At 42.8% G+C, this 23150-nt stretch overlaps 1 protein-coding gene across 1 annotated transcript; it reads right to left on the bottom strand.

The window, feature by feature from the left end:
• Positions 1 to 330: 330 nt before the first annotated feature.
• Positions 331 to 17274, bottom strand: TMEM179 (transmembrane protein 179). Its single transcript, XM_021279599.4, has 4 exons — positions 16834 to 17274; positions 12725 to 12862; positions 11152 to 11230; positions 331 to 8879 (listed from the first exon to the last, which is right to left on the bottom strand). The coding sequence occupies exons 1-4, from the start codon at positions 17133 to 17135 to the stop codon at positions 8700 to 8702; spliced, it is 699 nt and encodes a 232-aa protein (XP_021135274.2). The 5' UTR covers positions 17136 to 17274; the 3' UTR covers positions 331 to 8699.
• Between the last annotated feature and the right edge of the window lie 5876 nt (positions 17275 to 23150).

Raw genomic sequence — 23150 nt, 5'->3', positions numbered from 1 at the left:
TTTAGAAAATGAACCTGCTGTGCAGCCTGTGGTACCCATGCAGCCTGTGGTACCCCACTACACTTGGTAACCCGTTGGCTTTCATCTGCATCCCATGCAGGTGAACTGCCTTCTCCTTGCCTGCTGCAGCTTTAGGGCTCACTGCTGGAAGATGGTACCAAGAGGGCTCAGCATAGGGAGGTTGGTCATGTCTAAGGCCATGCAAGCTGCAGCATGGTGATACCAGGGAATGAGGGAACAAACTAAGATGTCACCACTGACTTTGGTAATTATTTTTTAACTTGCACACAGTAAATTCAACTCACTATCAAAAATCCAAACACAGAAATATTAACTTTTCAAGTAGTTTATTCATATATATCACCAAATCATAAAAAGCCAATGCACCGTCCAGCAAAAAAAGCATCCATATATAAAACATTAAATCATTATCATTAACACTAGAGTATACCACTTACACTGAACCCAGTCCAGCTCCTACTAAAGCCAAAGGAAATTTTGTCAATGACTCTATTAGCAGAAGGATTGGACTCACAATTTTTATTTGCCAAGTGTTTACAAATGGCTGTATTAAAATGCTAGTAAAAAGCTTTCCTTTTGAGACTGTATCAAAACAATAAACCTAACTCCATTTCAATTTCTGTCAAATGCATGCAATTAATGCTCCAAATCAGCACTTGTTACACTGCAGAAGAGCATACAAAGCATGAGAAAGAAGATCCAAAACAGACCAGGCTCTGCCCTCAGCTTGTGCAGACTGGCATGGCTCCAGCGAGGCTCACAAAGCTAAGCTGCGTACACCAGCTAAGGATCTGCCCCAATCCTGCTTTCAACAGTTAAATGAATTATGGAAACCTGGAGACTTCCAAAACAAATTGTGAAAATCTGCGTGGTCCAAGCTAAGGCTGAAAGCAGTGTCAGCACTGCCTGCCCAGGCTCTGCCACGCTGGATCCCTCGTGTCACAGCCTGAATGCTGAAATCCCTCACGGGAAGAGCACTAATAGTTCTCCACACTATCTATTTTTATTCTGAAGTATGGCACTCTCCTGTCCCTCTTGACTGTGCTTTTCCCTGATAGGAAGAGATGTGAGAAATAACGCCTGATTAGCCTGATGGCAATAAAACCCTGTGAAATTATTCCAGAAATGCTTTTAAAGAAGAAAGGATCCAGGGAAAGGAGACGTCAGTGGAAGAGGTTTATTATTTTTCTTTGAATAAAAACCTGCAAAAGCCTGCAAAACTCTTACAGCAGTATATTTTAGATCATAATATATTGATTTCTCATTTGGGCTGAAAAACTGCAGTAGCTTTACTCAGAGAGTATTTGGCTATAATATGGCACCTGTCTGAGCTGGCTGTGGACCCTGTGCAGTGGTTCTCCCCCCAAAGGATGCTCTTCAGCACTGAGCTTCCTACAGTCATTTGGCCAAAGGACTGCTTTCATTTCTTAAAAACTATGGTGTAAGGAGGCTGTTAGCACCTTTAGAAGCCAAATGGTGAACACACTTTCAACAAAGAGGATTAAAATCATTGCAGCATCCTAGGAAGTGTGGCAAGGGTTAATTAACTACATCAAGATCCAGCGCGTTGCAGGAGGATGTGCTGTATTTCAGGCACAAATAATTGCACCTCACAGTGTTAAAAGGGAAAAATAATTCCTTCTGCTGCAGGAGCAAGTGGGAGAAAAGCCCTGGAGTGTGTTATGTGGGATACCATGACAGATGATTTTAAAACATTTCCCTCCCTTAAAATCTGTGGATTAATATCCCACTTGTCTGACTCCACCAGGTTCCTCAAGAGAGTGCTGGCACCAGTCTTGGGAACCTTTCAGAGCAACATGTCAGACAAATCAGGCCTGGCTTGTGTAAAGGGAAGAGTTTGGCGTCGAACCCCAGAGAGCCCAATGAGAAAAGAGAAAAGCTGAAATGTTTTTTCTTATTTTCTTTTCCACAAAAAGTAAAGTTTGCAATTTCTCTTGCATTTGTAAACACTATGCAGAACCTGTATACAAACTGAAGTCAAACTTGCCTAAATTTGGAGGAAAATGAAGGGAAAATAAGGAGTTTTGCCACAGGGCCATTTATCTGCCTGCATGAGAAATCACCCAAGAGGTCAACTGCAATGATGGATCTTCATTCCCACCTCCTGTCAGGGTGTCTCCACCCTCACTTTGCAACATAGGTGGGAAGAAAGAGGGATCAAAACCTTCTCATATTTTGTTTCCACCGCAAACAAATAATTCAAGTTATTTCAGTGAGCTCTTGCTGCCAGGTACTTTATCTCCTTGATAAACACCATAACCACCAAGCTAAAATGTCAGTTTTTAGGAATTTCTAGCCAAGTAGAAAAGTTCTAACAGGAAGATTTGAGGGATATGCAGAATAACAGCATGGTGAGAGCATTTGCCATGCAGATGGAGGCTCATTCTTCCCCAGGAGGCAAGGAGGTTAAAAACCTGTGCCTTGCAGCTCCCTCCCTGTGGAGAGGGCTGGGAAAGGAGGGCCACAGCCCATTTAACGAGTAGCTCCATGCTTCTGCCACTCCTGTGAAATCCTACTTGCCAGGTAACATAACTTTCCATGTCTAACAAGTCATGGTTGCTGACATAAATTTAAAAAAAATAATAAATTATTTGACCCATCGAAAGGGCTATTCTCAGAGGCTTTCTTGGGTGCCTATGCCCATTTTATAGGAACAAGGATCTGACAGGAAGTTGATGAGATAAATCCTAAATCCTTAAGCTCAAAATGAAAATAGGATTTAGACTCTTACATGCATTCTTTTCTTTTGACTGTTTTATGCAAGAACACTTCAATCAGTTATAGCAGCTAGGAGAGGTAGAAAGGTTTAAGCACTCGGGTGAATACATTCACATTAATCTATGTTTGCAGTATCAGTTCGATTACATTCTTTGGCATGGACAAAAGAAACTAAAGAGAAAGCATTGCTATATAAATACTCCTCCCAACAACAGAATGGAAAGATGCTATCAATTACATGCCTGCCTTGAAATAAACAGTACTTGCTATATATTAAGTAAATCATTGTCTAACCTCCCAGAAACAAATGCTAAATTTTTTTGAGAGACTGCAGTTGTGTTTTTCTCTTTTATGCCAGGAGTACATCAGAATGCTTTCTTCTATGCAGTTGTTAGATTCAGAAATTGCATGGAATGTTATCGCTTAAAGCAAGCAAACAAACAAACAAAAAATAGAAATACTCTTAGGTTTGTACCTGTGAATGCTAAAATATAGTTCAGGTTAGGTTTACTCTTCCTTGTGGGGAACAAAAATAAAAATATATACTTCTGGAGGGTAGACCATGAACAGAAATAACTCTAAAACAATTTCAGTGCTCATGAAGCTATATGAGCATTTTCTCACTGCATGCAGATGTGGAAACTAGCCAGGCAAAACCTAATTCTCCTCCCAGATTGCCTAAGCATAAGGAAAGGACATTTGTGGCCTCTAAAGCAAACATTCCAATGAGATAAAAATGGGCTATTTCCATCAGCAAGGGAAGTGGTCTGAGATGCGAATTTAGGGTCTGTATACAGAAACAATTCCCATTAGTTCAAGGATGTTCACATCCAAGCCATTAATTTAGAAGAGAAGACAAAAGTTTGTCAAACTCCAGATTAGTTTGTCATGGAAAACTGTAAATCTGATGAGTCTGAATGATTGTCTGGATATCTGTTAAATTTACAATTTAAACAACAAAAGCGATGCAATACATCAGAGGTGTTTGGAAAATGGGGAAAATAAAAGCCTCTTTCACCTAAACACACAGTTTGCATGGACTTTCCTGCACTGAACATTTTGCAGGTGACATCATCTCTGAATTTGCACATTTTCTATTTCTTTTTCTAACACCCATTACACAGACCGATGTGTGATTTGAGGTTGTGCAGAAACCTTGTTTCCAGAATAAAGCCTATCCAATGGCCTGTGGCTCACACTTCCTTTGCAATGGGGCCACAAATCCTGAGTCCACATCAGCCTGAAGAGACTTGTAGGCAGCAAATAATGTTGCCATTCTAACACATATCAGTCATTTTGGGAGCCTGTAGTGAACAATTTCTAGATCTTGGGTAAAAGGACCCTTTGCTAACGCATTAATACTGTAAAATGTGTGCTGCTGTTCTCTGACGCTCTACCTCCATCCTGAGTACTACACAGGTTAAGTCAGCAGCATGTTGTGTAGGTGAGGGAAGGCCTTGAAAGGACTCTGTTCCTTGCAGGACTTATACAGGACATTACCAAGAGCCTGGGGAGGATTTAAAACCTCTGCAAACCCCCATTAGAAACCCATCTCAGCCCTTCAGAGGTTGTGCCCTGGCTAGTGCTTTCCCACTCTGCACACATCACACCCGCATCCACCTCTGGATATCATCACCTGTGTGTCACACTACACAGACCCTAATAACAGCAAGAAAAAGGCAGTGCTGAAAGTTAAGGCACCCTAATGACTACTCCAAACCATGCTGTCTGTATCCATACTGCAGTATGGCAGTGCTGTTATTTCTGAAATTTATCTGTGTACATTGTACATACATGCATACAGCATCTCTGAATCCTGACACTGAATGCTTTCATCAACAAAGTCTATCTACTTAAACACCCATCACCAGTTATTACAATACCCATTTTTCTAATGGACCGTAGAAACATTGCCATAGCATGCATATATCCTCAAGTTCTTAAAGTAAATCATCAGGCTCTTATTTTTGTGATTCCTACTAGAAGTTTACAGCTGAAAAATGCCTCCTGAATTAGTGGGATAAGATGTTATGAACATTTGTACCCTCATGAGGAAATTATGTTCCAAAAATAATTGGCTTTAATTGTTTCTCCATTACACAAATAAATAAATAAATAATAACCAATATTGATCTAAAATCTCAGCCAAGATGTTTTAGCTTGGCTGAGATTTTTCTAACGCAGCTTGCACTGCTGGCAGGGAATTGGTAAGGAAATTAACCACAGATGGTAGCCAGGACACAGGGAATATATTCAATATAACAGAATACTGGCAACACCCCAGTGTCTCAGAAAGCACCATCCACTTGCTTTTGACTGTCTAAGGTTCAGCCTGCATTACTAGCAATTTGCCCAGGCCAAAAATAAGATCCTTTGACTGTGGCTTTAACATCACAAGGAAAATGGCTAGAAAACCAGAGCAGCCCACACTCTTCACCTGAATGACCCACAGCTTTGCCACGGGCAGCAGCTAGCAAGCTGCATGGGCAAAGGCCACAAAGATCTTTTCCCTTCCATCATATGAAAAAAAATATATGCAAACATAAATATCACATAATGTTCTTGTTCTTTGAATATATCTCTTGCTAGAGTGTTCCCAGATGCCTGTTTTTGGATATGGTAAAATAAACAAGGCATTAAAATATCACAAATATCAAAATATTTGACTAAGATGAAACACTACTGCAGCCAAACTCTACACTGCTTGTCAATGGATGACTCAAAGAAGAGGTCAGAATGGTACAAAAGAGAGATGTGTGTAGGTAGGTATACATAATGTTGCCATTCTAACACATGTTCAATGAGTTGGCCTGAGTGTCCAAGCTTTAGGGGAAGAGTTGCAAAAAGCTAAATGCAAACCAAAAAATTCCAAGGAGGCTCAATAACTGCATCCTTGGACTGTTCCTTTCCTCCCTCCAGTCAGACAGAGCTGCTCACCACACACTGCGTTCTCACCTGCCCAGCAGCTTCCTTCAAAACCAGCTTTGCATTTAAGCATCAATTAAGCTCACAAGCTGGGTGCCAGCCTCACTCAACCTGCTCAGCTGTGTGAAGCTGAAGAAAGACCTCTGTCATGTGAGGTAAAGGAATTCATCCACGTAAATGAATGAGACATGCCAAGCTTCGATGAAGTTAATGGGTGAGTCTATACATGTACTTGTTTTGGGGTGGCACTTCCAAAGGCTGAAGTGAGGTATTTCTTTCCTATTGGCTTTTTCTTAGCAGTAGGAACCTGGCTGTCCCAGACGCTTTAAAGATCCCGCTTTCTGTCTATTGAGCTGCAGAACAATGAAGATAGTGTCACTGAGATAGTGTCAGGGTGATAAATTTTAATGAATATGAAAACCACAGAAGCCAACGAGAGGAGGAACTCCAGACCCAGTGTCTGCTGCTTTTCATGGAAGTAGAAAGGAGGAAAAGACACAGAGACACAGGAAAAGAGAGGTAGAAGAGACTGTCAAGCGACTGGACAATCTCACAATGAAAAGCAGCATCTTGCTCCTCAGAACCAGTGACCAGGCTTGAGCCCTGGAGCCTCAGAGGAGGAATAAGGGGGAGGCACTCACTGCCATCTGCCCATCAGTTCTCAGGGCCCCCAAGCAAGACCAGTAACCCACATGTTACTGCAGCCTGTGTGATTTAGCACATACAGGCATTGTAGTATCCAAAGCAGCAATGTGATCCCATGCAAGGAGTTAGGCGTGTACTGAAGGTATTTATGGAAGGAGACATCACTGGTGAGTCTTAAATTCCAGGCAAGGTTGGAAAGGGAAGTAGTGTCTGTTATAGTCAGAGAAGCAACTGGGGAAACAGAGGAAATAAGGTAACCTTCATGTCCTAAGCACTTCTTCCTGGTTAAAAGGGGAAGGTCATGCCCTGGCATGGGTAACTGCAGGAATGTCTTCCCTATTAGACAAACCAAATAAATAAATAAATAAGCCTCTAATAGTCCTGGTCTCTGAATTTTATATTGGTATTAACTAATGTTAATGCCAATTAACCCAATGCCAAATTAACTAATATTAATACCAATTAACTAATCTCTGATTCCTCCTTTAGGAACTTTTCCTTTTATTTCAATTCACAACCAAAAAAATAAAAAAAAAAAAAAAATCCACTGTTGTAAAGCTTTCAGAGGAATTGCATTCCCTTGTGGGTTGAAATCACAGTGAAAAACAAGATCTCCCTGCAGACAGCCATGACCGGTCATCTGAGGCTATGAGAGACGTTCACAGGGCCATCACACTGCTTATATCACATGGCCTTTTTTTTTTTCCTAAACCTGAGGGAACAATTTAGTTGTTAAATGTGATGCTAGATTTTATGCCCTAAAATCCTTACAAACTAAGGGATTTGTTATGACTTCAAGTTCAGTTTCAGCTACTTAAGTGGGTGCTTAACTTTATGCACCAAATAGTCCTCAGAAGACAACAGTAAATCTGCATGGTTGTGCTTGTCCAATGCTTGTGCTCTGATGGGGGGGAAGCCCCCATACTGCTTACCAGGCAGTATAGATGTACATGGTTTGCACTTGTTTTGCAATAAATTCAGTGTCAGTTCAAGCTCATCTGACACAGGCAGTGTTAGGGTGCTCCCTGAAATTCTTCTTCTGCTTAAACTTAACTTCTTGCTTAACTTTCCTGCTGAAAAAGGTCTACCATGCATCATGCACCAGGGTATAACTGCCTAATTCTAGCACAACTTTACTTCTCTGCCATGCAATCTCACACTCACCTAAGTAATTCCTAATTATCAGACCTACTTCTCATCCACCTTATTCACTGAAGTGCTGGCCAAGCAAAACTGAAAGCAACAACAAGGTCACGAGTGAGCTTTGTGAAAGTAACAGTTCTCCCTTTTCATGGCAAAATTCATCAGCCCTGGATCTCCTGCCCAGGAGTGGGGAGAATGGGTCCATTCAGCACTGAGTACCTATAAAATAGCTCAGCTGTTCATGCTCTTTGCTATGTTGATAGATATACACAGATACCACAATGCAAATGTTTACAAAAAATTTGCATATTCTGTATGAAATAAGTAGCACAAGTAAACTCTAATACTCAGAACTAAATAGTATACAATATTAGGGACCAAGTTATGCTTATAAATGCACAAGCATTGCTACTGTGAACTCAGCTTAACTTCTTAGTACGCAAGCTTCAGGAGTTGCTAGCTAAACTACACTTCAGGAAGCCATAATAAATGATGGTCATGCCAAAATCTAAGAATAAATAAAACCACAAACATTCTCCTCCATCCCTTCAAATGGTACACAGCTTTTTACAGATAACATAATGGTTTCATGAAATTCGTTAAAACTGTCTCATAGTAAGTATCATCTGGAACACAGGTCTGTACGTTCTAAGCAAACTCAAAATCAGAGTGGGAACAATAGGTTTGTCAGCACAGTGACCACACATAGCAAAAGCAGAGACAGCAAGAGTCTGTACTTGGACCGGAGCTACATCCACCCAGAATAAAGTGAGAATGAGAGCAGCTTTATTAGCAAAAGGGAGGAGAGAGACAAGAGGGACCAGACGCAGCTCCAGTTATTACTGTTGTTGCAGAACAATATGGAGGAATAGCATAGATTCTGTAGCCTGGTCTTGCCAGCACAGTCCTCAAAAAACAACCACTGCCCCAAAAGCCAGTGATAACACACAGAAATTCTGCTAGCAACAGCAGGTTACAGATTGTGCTGCTCCCTGCATGTGCAGGACAGAAAGTTTGCTATGTCAATGGCACATGGGGCAGTTCATTCTCTGTATCCTCACATGAATATTCCTGCCGACAATTTTTCATTGAGAAAGTGGGTGATTCATAAGTACAACTTTTTTTCAGGAAAAAATGCATCTCTCACACTCAATACTCTGACTCAACATCAGCTTGCACTACTGAATAATAGAACCTAGATCCTGCCCTGGAAATTTGCTTATGCTTTAGATCATGGCACTTTTCTCATCTTGCAAGGAGGTTCGTGAAGAGGATCTTCCTAGCAACAGCTCCTTCTCATGGATCAGGCTATCTAGCAGGTCTTCCTGTCTGTAGTTGTGATAAACCTTCAGGAAAGCCAGTATGGTAATTCCCAGCCAAGTCAGCCAGGCAGCCCAGAGACCAAACTAGAGAAGCAAAGAAATGACAAATATCAGTACTGTTTCACAAAGACAAAACCACCTGTCCAAGCGAAGATCGAAATCTCACCTAGACCAAAACCCATGGAGTCACGACAAGTTATGCTTTGTGAGCTTCTGGCCCCACTTCTCAATCCTGTCAAGATATTCTGAGCTTAAAAGGAAATAAAGCTTTAAGTAATAGGAAATTTGATACAAAAAATACTAGGTTTGATCATGAAGAATTCTGTATAATCCACATGCAGCTGCTGAACTTCCCCAGCATCTAATGTTCTGGCCATCCCAAAATTCTTGGGATTATTTCTCTTCCATTACTTTAGAGTTGCCATATGTCTTAATACTTTTTCCAAAACTTTCTTCCTGAATCCTGTGGGCCTCTCACTACCCCCAGAGAAATATAAATTTCAAGGTGTTTCCATTCGGAATATTGTTGAGAAAATCCTACCAATTGAACTGTTACTTTCTGGGGTAAGTGGTTCACATTAGCAGGAGCTCAAACTGCAAGAGAAACCCAGTCTGACACATCCTAGTTCCTGGTGACTCATACATATTTGGCATATGAGACCTGAGCTTAAAGCCTCAGATCTGCAATAAGTCCCATCACTGACTTGGTCACTCGTTTAACTTTGTAGAAATAATTACATTTTGATTGGTTCAGGTACTTGAATGTTGGCCTCCCCTGTCTCAGAGGAAGCTCATTTGTAGTAATGTAAATTTCTGCTTTCTGGCAGAAATTCCATTTTAATTTCATTATACTGTTAGGGAAAATAAAATAAAATAAAATAAAAAAGGTACTTAAATTCACATATTACAGTTTTGACATACTGCTTTTTTATTATTTCAAAAAATAAAAATGGACAAAGAAAAAATCTAGCACTTCCAGGAAGTAGCACAGCTGTTTACTTAATAGCTAATTTAGATAAATAAGGGCCACTGTTATGTAAATGAGAGTTTGAGTTCCTATATACCTGATGCGTTTTAGTAAGGCCTGCTGAAGGAATTTATTGCACTCACAAGGAAATAAGTTTGCATTTGCTGGTAAGTCTAGTCTATTCTTGGATTTTTCATTCTGCTGATTGAATGAAACTTATTTGCCCTCCTTAGACAGACCCATTCTCATGCCTTCATCCAACTCTGCTTAATAGACCCCGGTTATCAGAAAACAACGCTGAAGGATTTTGCTCCCTGCTTGGTTCTGTTTTCAAAGTCTCCCTCAGGCTCCCTTTTGTCACAACTACATTCAGCTTTTGAAGACAAATGGTGTTTCCCTGCAGCTGTTATGCTCCCAGGCTCCTCATACTTGGGTATTTTGCAGAGCTTAAATGATGCATCGTTCAGGCTAGCTCTACCCAGGTCTGGAGGAACGTGGATTAGAGTGGAGATCACCATCTGGCAGGACATATGTATAGATTATCAGCTGTCCATCCTGATATCACAGTATGAATGACTCAAATTGGCTACATGTAGGTGTGTCTGGGATGGGTGTCTAGATGCCATTGCTGGGTACAAAACCCACAAAACTAGCTCATGTCTAAGGGTCACAGTTGCCTTCAAGGAGTGTCCCAAGAAAGGTAAGGCTTCCTCCCATGAGGGACAACTGAAAAAGCATGTGTATGGGTGCAGCCTGCATGGATGGGGCTATCCTCCTCAAGGGACTGTGTTAGTATGTGTTCACATGCTCAAGTGCTCAAATCTCAGCGTTCACTGGTTTTGAGTGTTGACTCAGAGCTGGCATATTCAATAATAATATGACAGCCTCAGAGGTCTAATTCTCAAAGATCAGGAAAAAAAAATCTATCTAAAAGATAGCACTATTTCATTATTTTCAGTGGACTGATACTTATATGGGCTCAGGGGATCTTCTTTCTATCCCAGCCTAAACCAGGACAAACTCATGGAAGAAAAACTAACAGCCCCACAGTCTGCTGCAGGTCAGCCATTCTCTTCTTATTGCTAACAGCAATAAAGAGCTCCAGGACACCCAAGTGTCCAGGACACCCAAGGCACTCATGCTTTGCAGAAACAATAAATTTTCCATGATGAGTAAGAGTCAGGTTTTGACATATCTGTGTTCAAAACTATCTGTTTTGAATGTAAAATGCAAATGTACCCATTCACAATCATCTTGATTCAGCACATACTAAAGTCAGTGGAAACATTCCCATTGATTTCAAAGGATCTCATTTCAGCTCCAACAATCCCAGATCGATGAACAAATGGAAAGTGAACTGGAAGAGAACTGTGACCTAGTCTGACCTACCTGTGCAATAGCAAACTGGTCGTAGAAAGCAGAGTTTTCTAAGTTCAGTTCAAGATCTATATCCTGCAATTCTTCACAGCTACCAAGGAAAGCATTTGGAGGGGAAGAAAGAAAGTTATTTCAGAAATTCCAAATAGGCAAACAAAGCATAAAATGAAGCAATATCTAAGTGTTTCAAACAATCACAATGGCACATTCTATGATTCTATATTTAATTCATTTCACTAATTGGGTTGCTTGCAAATCTTCTCTAAAGCTTGAGTAAAAGAATCATGTAAATACTTGATTTAAAAAATGATGTGTAATTATCTAAGTGATAACACCAATCTTCCATAAAGTGGAACTGTGATAGTTATTATGAAAACAATATACCTAAGACCCTCTTCTCCCACTCCCCCAGAGCCTCCCACTTATACACATCTGGCATCAGCCCAGCTTGGTTGCTTCCCCCTCAATGAAACAAAGTGTATGAGCCTCCGTTACCTTTTGACATCTGACATCACCAGGAAAAGCCTCAGAAGAAGGGATTGTATGGGTGTTTTTGTTTCAGATGCTCCAGCAAGGAGACGGTACTCTGATGGTAAGATAGAGGCTGCCTACAGATTTTACAAATAACTTGGACTTTTACTGGTGTGAAAAAAATCCCGGGATTTTGAGGTTGTCTTTCTATCTCTTGGTTGATTTCTGCAGCCTCTTCTCTGTCCTTTTCAGTGCTGTCGATCATCTTGGGTTCTTATCCGAATATTCGATTAGGTGTTTTTTGTAACGGAATTTTTAACCGAATATTCGAATAATTCGATTAGCGTTGCAGCCCTAAACAGAACATTTACTATGGCATTTTACAACATATGACAATGTGCAATATAAATGTATGCTTTAAGTAGTACCTTTATTCAATATTGTATGACATAAAATGTCACCTTTTTATTTCTCTTCATTGTTATTTGTTTGATACAAAAAATTTACCTCAACCTATTAGTTTCCTATTCAGAGCACAAGCATCGTGAGATACAGCAGAACAATTTAGTGCCTGTGCATTTTGTGCCCTGTCAGAAAGTATCAGACCTCTATACTTTGCTCTTAAAATACTTTCTGTACTGTGGCTTTCAGGGTGTGTGCAGCACAGCTCTGAGGCCAGGTTTTGGGTAACGGTGTGTTGTGGCACAGGCAGAACAAGGGACTTGGCTGCTGTCACACAGATCAGTGGCAGAGCCAGAACTTCAAGCCAGGACCTTGATTCCCAGGACACCCTCCCTCCTCCCTCCCTTCTTCGAGCTGAATTTCCAAATCCAGCTCTCTTTTGGAAATGAAAACTTTGGAATTAATGGTTTTCCTTTGCACATGTTCATGACTCTTAAAAAGACCATGAAACATGATGGAAAAGAGTTTGTTTTGTGGGGAACTAAAAGGAAAAAAGTTTGGTTTGCTGTTTTTGTACCAGATGAAAAGAATCTGGACTTCCATATTCTCCCCTTTGATTACCTTGTGTGTAACAGCTACAGTTTGTAACACCACTGTACATTTGTGCATATATGAAAGATAAAAAGAAGAAAATGTATTCTTCAATACTAACCTATTTGGCATGCTTCCTTTTTCGGTAATTGCATCACACCACATGTTAAATCCTACACTCACTATAGTGCTAGCAATAAACGTGATAAACACCACAAAGGCGCTGATCAGCAGATTCAGGAAAGCATAAAAGAAAGAGCTGCAATAAAAGGGAAGAAAAATGTAACTCATAAACAGCTGAAACACAACATCAGCAGTCTCTCTAAGCAGCATACACCAGACAAAGATATCAGTTTCCATTTGAAACACGTCTGCTTTAATTAAGAACATCTAATATATTGAAAAACTATGGCTTATGATCTTGAGTTATGTTATCTTCTTTTGTAAGCTCTTTTGATTTAGATTTATTATTTTCTTTAACCGTAAGAGGATGTGGCTTTAAATCATAAATGCTAAGTGGCTATCGTTCATACACAGCACGGCTTTCATTAGTTGTAATGATGAAAATCACCATTGTTAAAATAAATGTCATTAGCTCAAATTATATAGTAACTGGAGCTAAAATTATTTCATGGCTAAAATGATAATTGGGACCAAAATTGCCTACTAGAGGGAAACTAAAACTAAAAATAAAACAACACAGTACTGATAGCTATAATCATTTTAAGCAATGTAACACAAGGTACTGGCATCATAGGACACGAATCTCAGTTTTATGGGCAATTTGCAGAGCAGGCCAGTTTCTCCTGGGACATCTCTGGCTTTGGTGTCAATATGTTATTTCTGCCAGCTGAATGTCAGTTTACATCAACCCAGTTAGTCTGCATAACCAGAACCAGCTCTAGGCATATGCTAGAGGAGGTAAGGGGTGGGATGCTCAGAGTGGTACCATTAGGCAAAGGAATTGTCCAACTATTTTCCAGCCTCACGAGTTAGTCTTCTAGAAGGATGGACTGGGGTTCACTGAAAGAAGAATGGCCCTGCCTAACTCTGCCACTTACTTCTAGTTTATGAAAACTTTCTCATTCATCTGGCCAAGCTCTTTGGTACTTGAAGCTGCTCTAGGTGGCAGTTGGAAAGTCTCACTATCTAAAAACTGAACATCTACTCTAGGTTGGAGAAAGACTGTCAACTCCAGGAGGAAAGTCATCCGGTTCAAGTTAGATTGTAAGGACAAATATAACAAATTGTCCAGCAGTGCACCTCTCATTGTTCTGGGGATAAAAGGAGTCTACTCACCTCAGAGAGCAACAACAACAAAACAAAACAAACAAACAAAAACTAACAAACAAACCAAAACCAACAACAAACAGACATTTATTTCCACAGTTCTCTCAATATATTAAAAGTTGAGAAGCTTTTTGAGTCAGTGTCTGAATCCCAGCAATGTTCTGGGCTGGACAATCTTAATTTCTACAGGTTACACATCCTAAGGCATATGTGACCTTGGTAGAACTTCTTTAAAATTAGGTGAGGCAACATTCACCAGTTGGGCTAGGAATTCTGTTCCTGGGTTAACATGGATTTGAAGGGATTGTCTAGGTTCTCTCAAAAGTGTAGCCATCCAATCTCAACACCAATGTAAAAGAAACAAAATCATTCACTTGCCAGATGTGCCCTTACAGACTGCAGTTGGAGCTGGATGCTGGGACACCTGACTTGTAGAGGAATGTTGACATCAATCCTATTCTTCTCCTTCAGCTTCACTGGACTGGGAACAGATCAGCTCAATGCTGCAGAGCACCAGGGTCACCCACATAGCAGATGGAGCTGGTATGAGCACACCACAGTTAATGTGCAGTCATTGTCCCTGCCCTGATTTCATATCTAACCTAGGTTTTAATTGTCACTAAAGCCATATCTACTGTGTGCACCTTAGTACAGTATGCTGGCCTGAGACACAGAAAAGACTTGAGCTGTCCACCGAATAAAATCAGGGGTGGCACTAGAACTAATAACTGCTCTAGAAAAGGAAAGGTTCGCAGGCATATTCAGTGCATTATCTCAGGTCCCTGTCTGCACTCCACTTCCTGCCCTGCAGCACAGAAGATTGCCAAGGTCCAGACTGTCTGCCAACGAAGCAGGTCTCAGCGTCGCTCCCGGTTTGAACTGGGCAATCACCGTCATCACCACCACTGTGTGTGGGGATTCCTCAGTCCAGGCCATCTTGGTAGAGAGCCAGGGCAGATCTGGCTCTCTGCCTCACCTATTTTTCTGCTTAGATCAGAAGGATCACAGCCTGTCCATGAGGCAAAGGGTGCTCAGACCCTTCTGAGAACGATAGGTGTCAGTCCTAATTATTTGAAGCACATAAAGACTGGACACCTTGCTGGGATGCAAGTGCATCAGGGCAGCTCATGGTGGAGCTGGCCCAGCAGCAGTGGTCCTGCTCAGCAGGGCCAGTACAGATGTTGTCCTGGGGCTGCCCCAGTTGCCTCTGATCATTTATAATTTATGGTGAAGAACTTGTGTTTATCTCTCCACCCAAACAGACCTGCTCTCATGCCCATATGAAGTGTTAATAAATGGCTGTCTAAAATCAGAGCAGCGTGTGTGTAACCTGCTTTTCAGAGAGACAGACGCAGACCTGGGCATGGGACAGACCTGCCCTTTTCTGAGGAAGCTGCTATTTTAAGCAAGTTCCAGTTCACCCTGTTTTACCCTTCTCTGATTCTCTACAGCTACTCCAACATGTAGAGTTGCTCTGCTGTTGCTCCCCACCACACAGCAACCTCCTGCCCCCTTTCTTGCCTGGAACAACTCTGCTCAGCATTACACAACTGCTACTGCTCAGCCTAGAGGAAGGAGCCTGAACACAGCTCCTGAAGAGACAGTTTTCAGAAGCCTGCCCAGCAGTTTAGGAGTACATAGCTACATTTGGAAGTAGGCCAAACATCAGACCTAAATCTCACTATTTCAGGCTGTTTACTGCTCGTTTCTTCAAAAAAAAAAAAAAAAAGAAAAAAAAAAAGAAAAAATCTGGTTCTGAACTGTAAAGATGAAAAAAAAAAGTATCTGGATTCCATTAATACTCTATAGGTATCTGATGACCTGAGGAAACTGAATTCAAATGTAGTAAGTCCATGGTTATACTTAGCTCTTCTAAGGTAAGTTTTAATGTGGAAATAAGCCTCTCTTCTATACTTCCTATAGGGTGTTTTTGTATTAGGCAGCTTGAGTGTGGTCAGAAAGGGCCAGGGAAACACCCCAGCTACCCATAGTCCCAAGTACTACCACACCAGGCTATTGTACAAGCCCAGGGTTAAGAAACAGCCACTGACTCAAGAAACTTCTAGTCCAAATAGACCTGGACATGAGTGATTTACCCTCCATCTGGTAAAGGAAAATGGCTTTCATAGTCTAGCAAGCCACCAGTACATGCTCCTGCCTTGCCACCTTCATACAATTGGGTGCTTGGAAGACCCCAGAGCACCCTCAGGTTGGGTCACCTGTGCCAGGGTTGTACCAAAAGCTGCAGGACATCCCTGGAGAGCTGAGCACTGAGCACAGAACTGCTGAGCCGCTGCCCTGACCACCAGGCCCTCATTCCAGATCTGAGGCACCCTGGTTTTTCTGAGCAAAGGAACCGACTGCTGGAGCAGCCCTGCCGCAGTGTGCTCAGCTTCACTCTCATGTCGTAACCAAGCAATCGCTGTTCTCTGCAATAGTTGCCATGTCCACCACAAAAGCAGAATAAAAATAGGGGGAGAACTACCGACTGCTCCCACCTGCCCCCCACCACGCACAGCTGCGTTGGCTCAAGAATTCCCAGATCTACAATCAGGGGAAGGCCTCTTCCTGCTGGGACGTGTAATGGGACCACAATCAGGAGGCACCTGCAGTCCCCAGCCTCCAGCATCACCCCACAACCTGCAGCACCCTTCGTGCCCACCACGACTGAGCTGGCCAGACGCTGCACCCAGATCCCAAAGGGTAGCAGGAGCACAGCAATGAATTTGGCCCCCACCCCAAACCCATCCTCTGGAGGGGGCCACAGACTGGGAGTACACATGGGGTGCGTGTCCAGGCAGAACACCCCCTCACCCCAAACCCCTCTGGGCAGCAGGACACAGGTGATGCAAAGCCCAGTGCTTCATCCCTGAGGCTGCTGCCACCTGCCCCAGCCTGCAGGAGGGGCTGGCACCCCCTGCCCTCCCCGGGGGTACTTACTCCTCGTGCCCTTTGCAGAGGAAGAAGAGGGTCCTCCAGGCCTGCACTGTGGCCAGCAGCAGGGAGAGGAGCCCGGTGAAGATGCTGAAGCGGCAGGCGGCCTCGGGCCCCCACTCCTGCACGGTGAAGCGCTGCCGCTCCACCGTCAGGTTGGCGTTGAGCCACATGCCCTCGGTGAAGAGCAGGCACCGGCCGTGGAAGTCATTGCTATTCTCGGACAGAGGCACCACCACGATGAAGCTGAAGAGGAAGGCCAGGAAGTAGCAGATGCACTGAGCGAAGAGGAAATTGCTAAGCGCCATGTCTGCAGCTCCGCGCAGGCAGAGGGAGGGATGGAGGGAGGGATGCAGGAGGGAGGGATGGAAGAGGGAGGGATGCGGGAAGCAGGGCTGCCGGGGGGAGTGATGTGGGGGGGAAAGGATGGAGGGATGCGGGGAGGAAGCCTGCAGCAGTAGGGGGTGGGGAGGGAGAATGCGCAGTGCAAGGATGCGATGCGATGCCTCCGCTGGCACCGCTGCTGCCGGAGCTGTCCCCTCCGTCTGTGTACTGATGGCTTCAGGGTTTGAGCAGGGAGAGAGAGGAAGAGGTGCTGCGAGGATTCCTCTTCTCTGGGAAAGTCTGGCTGCTGATACACCCTGGCACCCAGGGGGTTATATAAATCGGCGTCCCCCAAGCGAGGCTGGGTACCACCAGGCTCTCAACAGGGTGTCCCCTTAAGGACACAGACACCTGTGTCATCTGTGCTGGTGCCTTTGAAACACAAAAAACCAACCTCATCCTGGCTGCTGGATCCCTGCGGGCTTTGGCCCCTATTTCAAAAAACTTAACCAAAACACTGCACAGACACTGACATCAAGTGATCACCCTTGCACACCTGCCCCAGAGGGCACTCAGACCACAGCCTACACAAGGGAAGCGTCCTGTCATCTCTTGGGTCCTGTATCTCTGTTTCTCCAAACCCATAACTGAAGCCATGATGTACCTCAACCCAAACATCTGGCCAGCAGCCTGAGCTGGTGGCAAGAAGGGTCAGCGTGCAGGGGTTCCCACCCCAGTACCTGCAGACCCGGCGGTTTTAGTCCCAGCCCAGCTCTTGTCTGTCCCCACCCCAAGACATTGCAAGTGGCAGCAAAAGCTCACTAAAAGTGGAATAACTTTGTTGAGGCTTGATGCCAGCTAACCCTGAGCTCAAGGAGGACATGGAGCTGAGAACACCAGCCCTTGCTCTGGGCACAGCAGAGGCACTTGCAGGACAGGGACAGTCAATGCTCACACCATTCCCAGGGGCAGAGACACACTCAATCCTAATTTAATTTTCCCATTTAAGTATAACTCCTCTTCCCAGCATAAGACAGTGCAATTCTTCTCCAGTTCCAGGTAAAGCCATTTCCTAACCCAATTTCCCAATCATATTCAGCCTGAAGTGAAAAAGTTCTCAGCCACTTCTCCTTGCCAGGGCTGCTTCTGCTCACTGTAGGCACTGTCACACTTCCCAGGTAGTGTTTAGCAGAGCAGAAGAGGAACTGGGACACTGATTACACCTCACATGGGATTTCAGGCTTGTGCTTCCATCTGGGAGAAAATCAATTACTCTTCTGTGCTGCGAAGAGGTTACAGTACTGAGGCAGAGGCTGGGGGGATTCTCATTGAGTATGGTCATTCAGCTTCATTGTAATTTATTTGCAATGTATATAACCTTGAAATCTTGCTCTGTCCATACAGGGAGAGTTGTTTGTTTGTGCAGAACCTGCTTAGTGAATAAAAACTTTTGTCAGTTATACCCCTGTTTGATGAAACATGTCAGGCCGCTTTTCTGATCCTTACCCAGCCCTGACCATCAGAATTTGTATTGCATTTTTTGCAAGAAGAGTTAAAGAGCACTGGCCTGACCCTGTGGGGATAGACATGCACTCCTAACAGAAAAGATTTTGCTGATATTTCAGTCTGGATGTAAAGAAGAAAGTTTATTGTTCTTATCCTTACTTCCAGGCAGTGCTGGGTTCCCAAAGGGTTTTGTCCTTTATCTGCAAAGAAATCAGACCTAGGCTGAGCTGGAAAACTCCTTCTTTGAAACCTGACACATCACATTAGCCAGATAGTGTTTTCTGAAGTTAACTTGGGAGGTCAACAGCAACATAAAAGTTCAGTTATTCCTTACAACGGAGCGCGCAGAAGGGGCCAGCAGATGCCAAGGGCTCTTTGCCTCTGGCAAACCCAATGCTCAGATCTCACCACCAGCAACCACAGGGCTCTGCTGCAGGAGGGCTGCTGCAGAGGTGAACGTTAGGGTCGCTTGCAGAGCGTGTAGAGTTGTCCTTGCTGGTGAGCCAGCTCGAGCTAACATTTCTGTGAGAATTTCAGAAAATACAGCTAGACATTTGCAAATGTTAACAGACATGTAAAACACTGCTGCTCTTCGGAGGGTGACAGCAATTGGAGCGCAGTGCTTGGTGGGGTGGAGTGGCCACACACCAGAGTGCACAAATGGGTAGAATAACCTGTCATCTGCCACTCGCCTGACAGCTGCCTGAATTCCTCACTCTTATCTCATGTAAATCCCAAAAAGAAAAAAAAAAAAAAAAGTTAAATAAAAATGACACTAGGCAGGAACTTAGAATCTGAAACACGACATTGTTTTAGTGGAATAAATGTGATGGTGTTTTATAAAGAAGACTTAAAAAGGTTTTGTGGCCTTAAAACGGTGCAACTGAGGGTACAAGACAAGGTGAATGATCGTTCATTCTTTTTCATAACACAGGGAATGGAGGGCAGCACATAAAATGGCCAGGCAGAAATTGTAAAACAGAGGAAAAGATGAACATTTCTCACACAGCACATAACTAATCCATGGCACTTATCACAATACACTAAGGAGGCCAGAAATAAATACTATTTCAAAAAGAGATTAGAGAAACTAATGGGAAAAAGCCCATCAGCGCTCCCCACATGATGCTGGGGAAGTAACCTGCAGCTCAGGAAGCCCCTGACCAGAAGAATGCTGGAGGGTACAACCACAAAACTATCGCTCTGCAAATCCTCCATTCCTCTTAAACCAAGCATATGCAGCTGGCTGTCACTGGAGACAGGATCCCAGGTGAGAGGGTCCTTTGGTCTGGCCCACTGTGGCCATTTCAGGTTCCCATGACAATGCCAAAACATTGCCACCTCAGTGTCAGGCGGACAGCCAACCTGGATAAATCAAGATCAGATGTACCAGATTTGTCAGCATTCCCTTCAGCCCCATATCTCCTTCTAGTCATCTAGCTAATCCTCTGTGGACCAAGTACCACTCTATGAGTTGGACTGATGTGGGATGACTGATGGGGACTGTGGTTCTGACTCTGCTGCTCTGCACTCCCCCTGAAGTCATTAATTATGCCATCTGACATGAGCACTGCTCTCGAGCCGATATTTGTGATGTAAGTGATGAATTTCCTCCCCTCCTGATAGCTCATTAGGACATGTTTTATTATGGGAAAATTTGCTGAGAAATTAATTATTCAGGCAAAAACATTGTTGCCAGCAACTTTATTTATTTATATATTTATTTTACCTTGGATATATCATTTTTGTGGTCCAAGAAAAATAATAGCTACATGTTTAGAAGGTGGCTACCATCTTGATACCAGTAATGTGCTGTTTACTTCTGGAGAGGAGGCACACAGTCACAGCAATATCTCTGCAGAAGATGCCCAGGGAGCAATATGTCTATATTCTAGGCAGAAAAAAAAAAAAAAAAAAAAAAAAAAAAAAAAAAAAAAACAGTCCAAATGGCTGCTTTTGTGACAGCCCTTCAGTCACCCAAAGGCAACTTCTCCCTGATTTACTTGAGCTCAAATGGCTGCCTCAGCCCCTTTTACCAAATAGTTTAACAAATGCAGCTTGCCCATTAAATGCAGCAAACCACCCACAGGCTCTGGAGTCTGTTTTGTTCAGACTCTCTGGTCAGTTTTATTATTATATTAATCCATTATTATTATTCCACAAGCCTTGACCTACAGCATTTGTCCTCAGAGACTAATAGAAATGTTTGAGGCATCCTGCATATCCTCTTATGGTAGTCACTGTAAATGCCACATTTTGGAAGAGGTTTCTCATGGTAATCACTGTCTTCAAGAAGGTGACTGCCACTAGTTCAGAGGGATTATAGACAAAGCACCCAACTGTCAGCCACCTGTCACATCTGCATTTCTTCACAGCTACTGCAGCATCATGAATCTCTCAGGGCATCTCATCTGGGAATGTTTTGACATTGTGCTTTTTTTTTGTGCAAACATTATTTTTTTTTAAGTGCCTCTATTCTGCTTGGAAAGCTGTCTTGTCTGCAAGGAGGTTATGGGCAGAGAGGGTGCCATGTTGACAGGCATTAATGAAGCAGTTATCAGGAAGCAACTGAATGCCATTAATGTGTCCACACACAAAAGCCTTGGTATTTTGATACCCAAAGGAAAACAAACATATCCAACCCTGTTCATGTTCCGATTAAATATGTTAGAATGTGGCTAAAATATACAGTGAGAGGAAAGGAAAGGAAAGGAAAGGAAAGGAAAGGAAAGGAAAGGAAAGGAAAGGAAAGGAAAGGAAAGGAAAGGAAAGGAAAGGAAAGGAAAGGAAAGGAAAGGAAAGGAAAGGAAAGGAAAGGAAAGGAAAGGAAAGGAAAGGAAAGGAAAGGAAAGGAAAGGAAAGGAAAGGAAAGGAAAGGAAAGGAAAGGAAAGGAAAGGAAAGGAAAGGAAAGGAAAGGAAAGGAAAGGAAAAGGTATTCTTGAGTTTTTTTCAGCATCATTAACCCTAAGCTCTGAACTACTGCATGCCAGACCTCACAGAGCACCTCTGGGGGCTGTAGCAACTAACAGGAGCACAATCCCTAAACAGTATTTTCTTTGGTTACCTGCCTCTCCTGTCCTTGGTGAGAGGACAAGAGTACTGACAAGGAAAGTAGGACAAGCTCTAGCAAGGCTCTGGTCCCAGGTTCTGCACAGATGCAGAGAGGACCAAAAAAAACAAACCAAACCAAACCAAACCAAAACAAACAAACAAACAAACAAAACAAGCTTCAAGAGCAAACGTACATTTTCTTCTGTCACCAAAAACATGTTAGGAAAACACGGGAAACTTTTTAAAAGAACAGGAGGAATGAAAGGGAGGAAAAACTACAAGAGAGACCAGCAAAATAAGAACTCATGAAGTCCAAGCAATCAAAACCCAGCCAGAAGATGAATGTAACTCTGCCCCACTTTAGATTAAATGGAGTCATTACATATTATATCAATATCTGACATCTGCAGCTTAACCTGTGACTGCTGAAGACTGCAATATCATCAGATCCAGGGGTCAAGCAGTCACTGAGGTCTTGTGCATCTGAGCAGTGCTGGGTCTGCTCTGAACTCTGCACCTCTGGGTCTGTGCATTCTGCATTTAAAGATTCTCAGTGTCCAAAAGCCCCTTGCACACATGTAATGAAGTTTGTTGCAGAGCTCTGCTCTATTTCAGTTGCCTTTTTCTACTATCATTCCCCTGGGATACACTCTTTCCCTTGATTAAATGGCTATCCCGTGCTTCTTTACAATTCCTGTCTACTCCATAGGCTGGGGGGCACCAAGCAGAACTTGAAGGCAAAGTTATGGCCTCACCAGGAACACAGCAGCAAAGTCCCTTGTGTTGCCCATCCCCTCTGTAACTACCTAGGGCAGAAAGGTACATTTAGCAGGGACAATTCTTATGACACACAGAAATCCATCAGTCTTTTTGCAAAAGCAAATCTAGCACCCAGAGCCTGGTGTGGGGGGTGCCGAGCACCCACAGTGCTGGTGGTCCAACTCTGAGCCTTCTGGAAATGAGGCTGAGCCTTTTTTTCTGAAGATCAATCAAATGTTTTCCAGCCTTAATATGGCTTTGAAAGAAAAAAAAAAAAAAGTAATAATAATAATAATAATAAACCTTCAGCCTCTACTGGTTTTGGTTTTCTTCGTAAATCCATTTACATGTGCAGTCACTGACTAATTTTTTCTTAAGCTCAAGTCATTTCCCTGGGAAATTCTCAAGGTCAGCAATCAACAGTCCATCACAAAGACAGATGAAAAGCAGCAAAAAAAAAATAAAAATCCTTTTGTAAACTACATAATGTTTTTAAGTGAGTTATCGCTATGATTAAAAAGGTTTTAGGTTGCAGGGAGAGACATATCACAGAGTATCTTTGCTGTTTATTCTAATTAAATTTAAGTTGAATGACATTTTAGGAAAAAAGGAAACAAACAAACAAACAAACAAACAAACAAAAAAAGCATTACAAAGCCTTGCCCAAGTAACTCGGTGCCAC

The sequence above is a fragment of the Anas platyrhynchos genome, chromosome 5 (assembly GCF_047663525.1).
Source record: "Anas platyrhynchos isolate ZD024472 breed Pekin duck chromosome 5, IASCAAS_PekinDuck_T2T, whole genome shotgun sequence".
Classification (NCBI taxonomy): Eukaryota; Metazoa; Chordata; class Aves; order Anseriformes; family Anatidae; genus Anas; species Anas platyrhynchos.
This window is presented reverse-complemented; position numbering and strand designations above follow the sequence as displayed.

Bases quoted from the DNA above. Each gene is read 5' to 3' on its own strand.
- TMEM179 (XM_021279599.4), bottom strand. From the start codon at position 17,135: ATGGCGCTTAGCAATTTCCTCTTCGCTCAGTGCATCTGCTACTTCCTG. The intron at 12,863-16,833 runs GTAAGTACCCCC...CTTTTATTGCAG, and splicing joins CTCTGCAAAGGGCACGAGGA to CTCTTTCTTTTATGCTTTCC. The intron at 11,231-12,724 runs GTTAGTATTGAA...TTTCCTTGGTAG, and splicing joins AAAGGAAGCATGCCAAATAG to CTGTGAAGAATTGCAGGATA.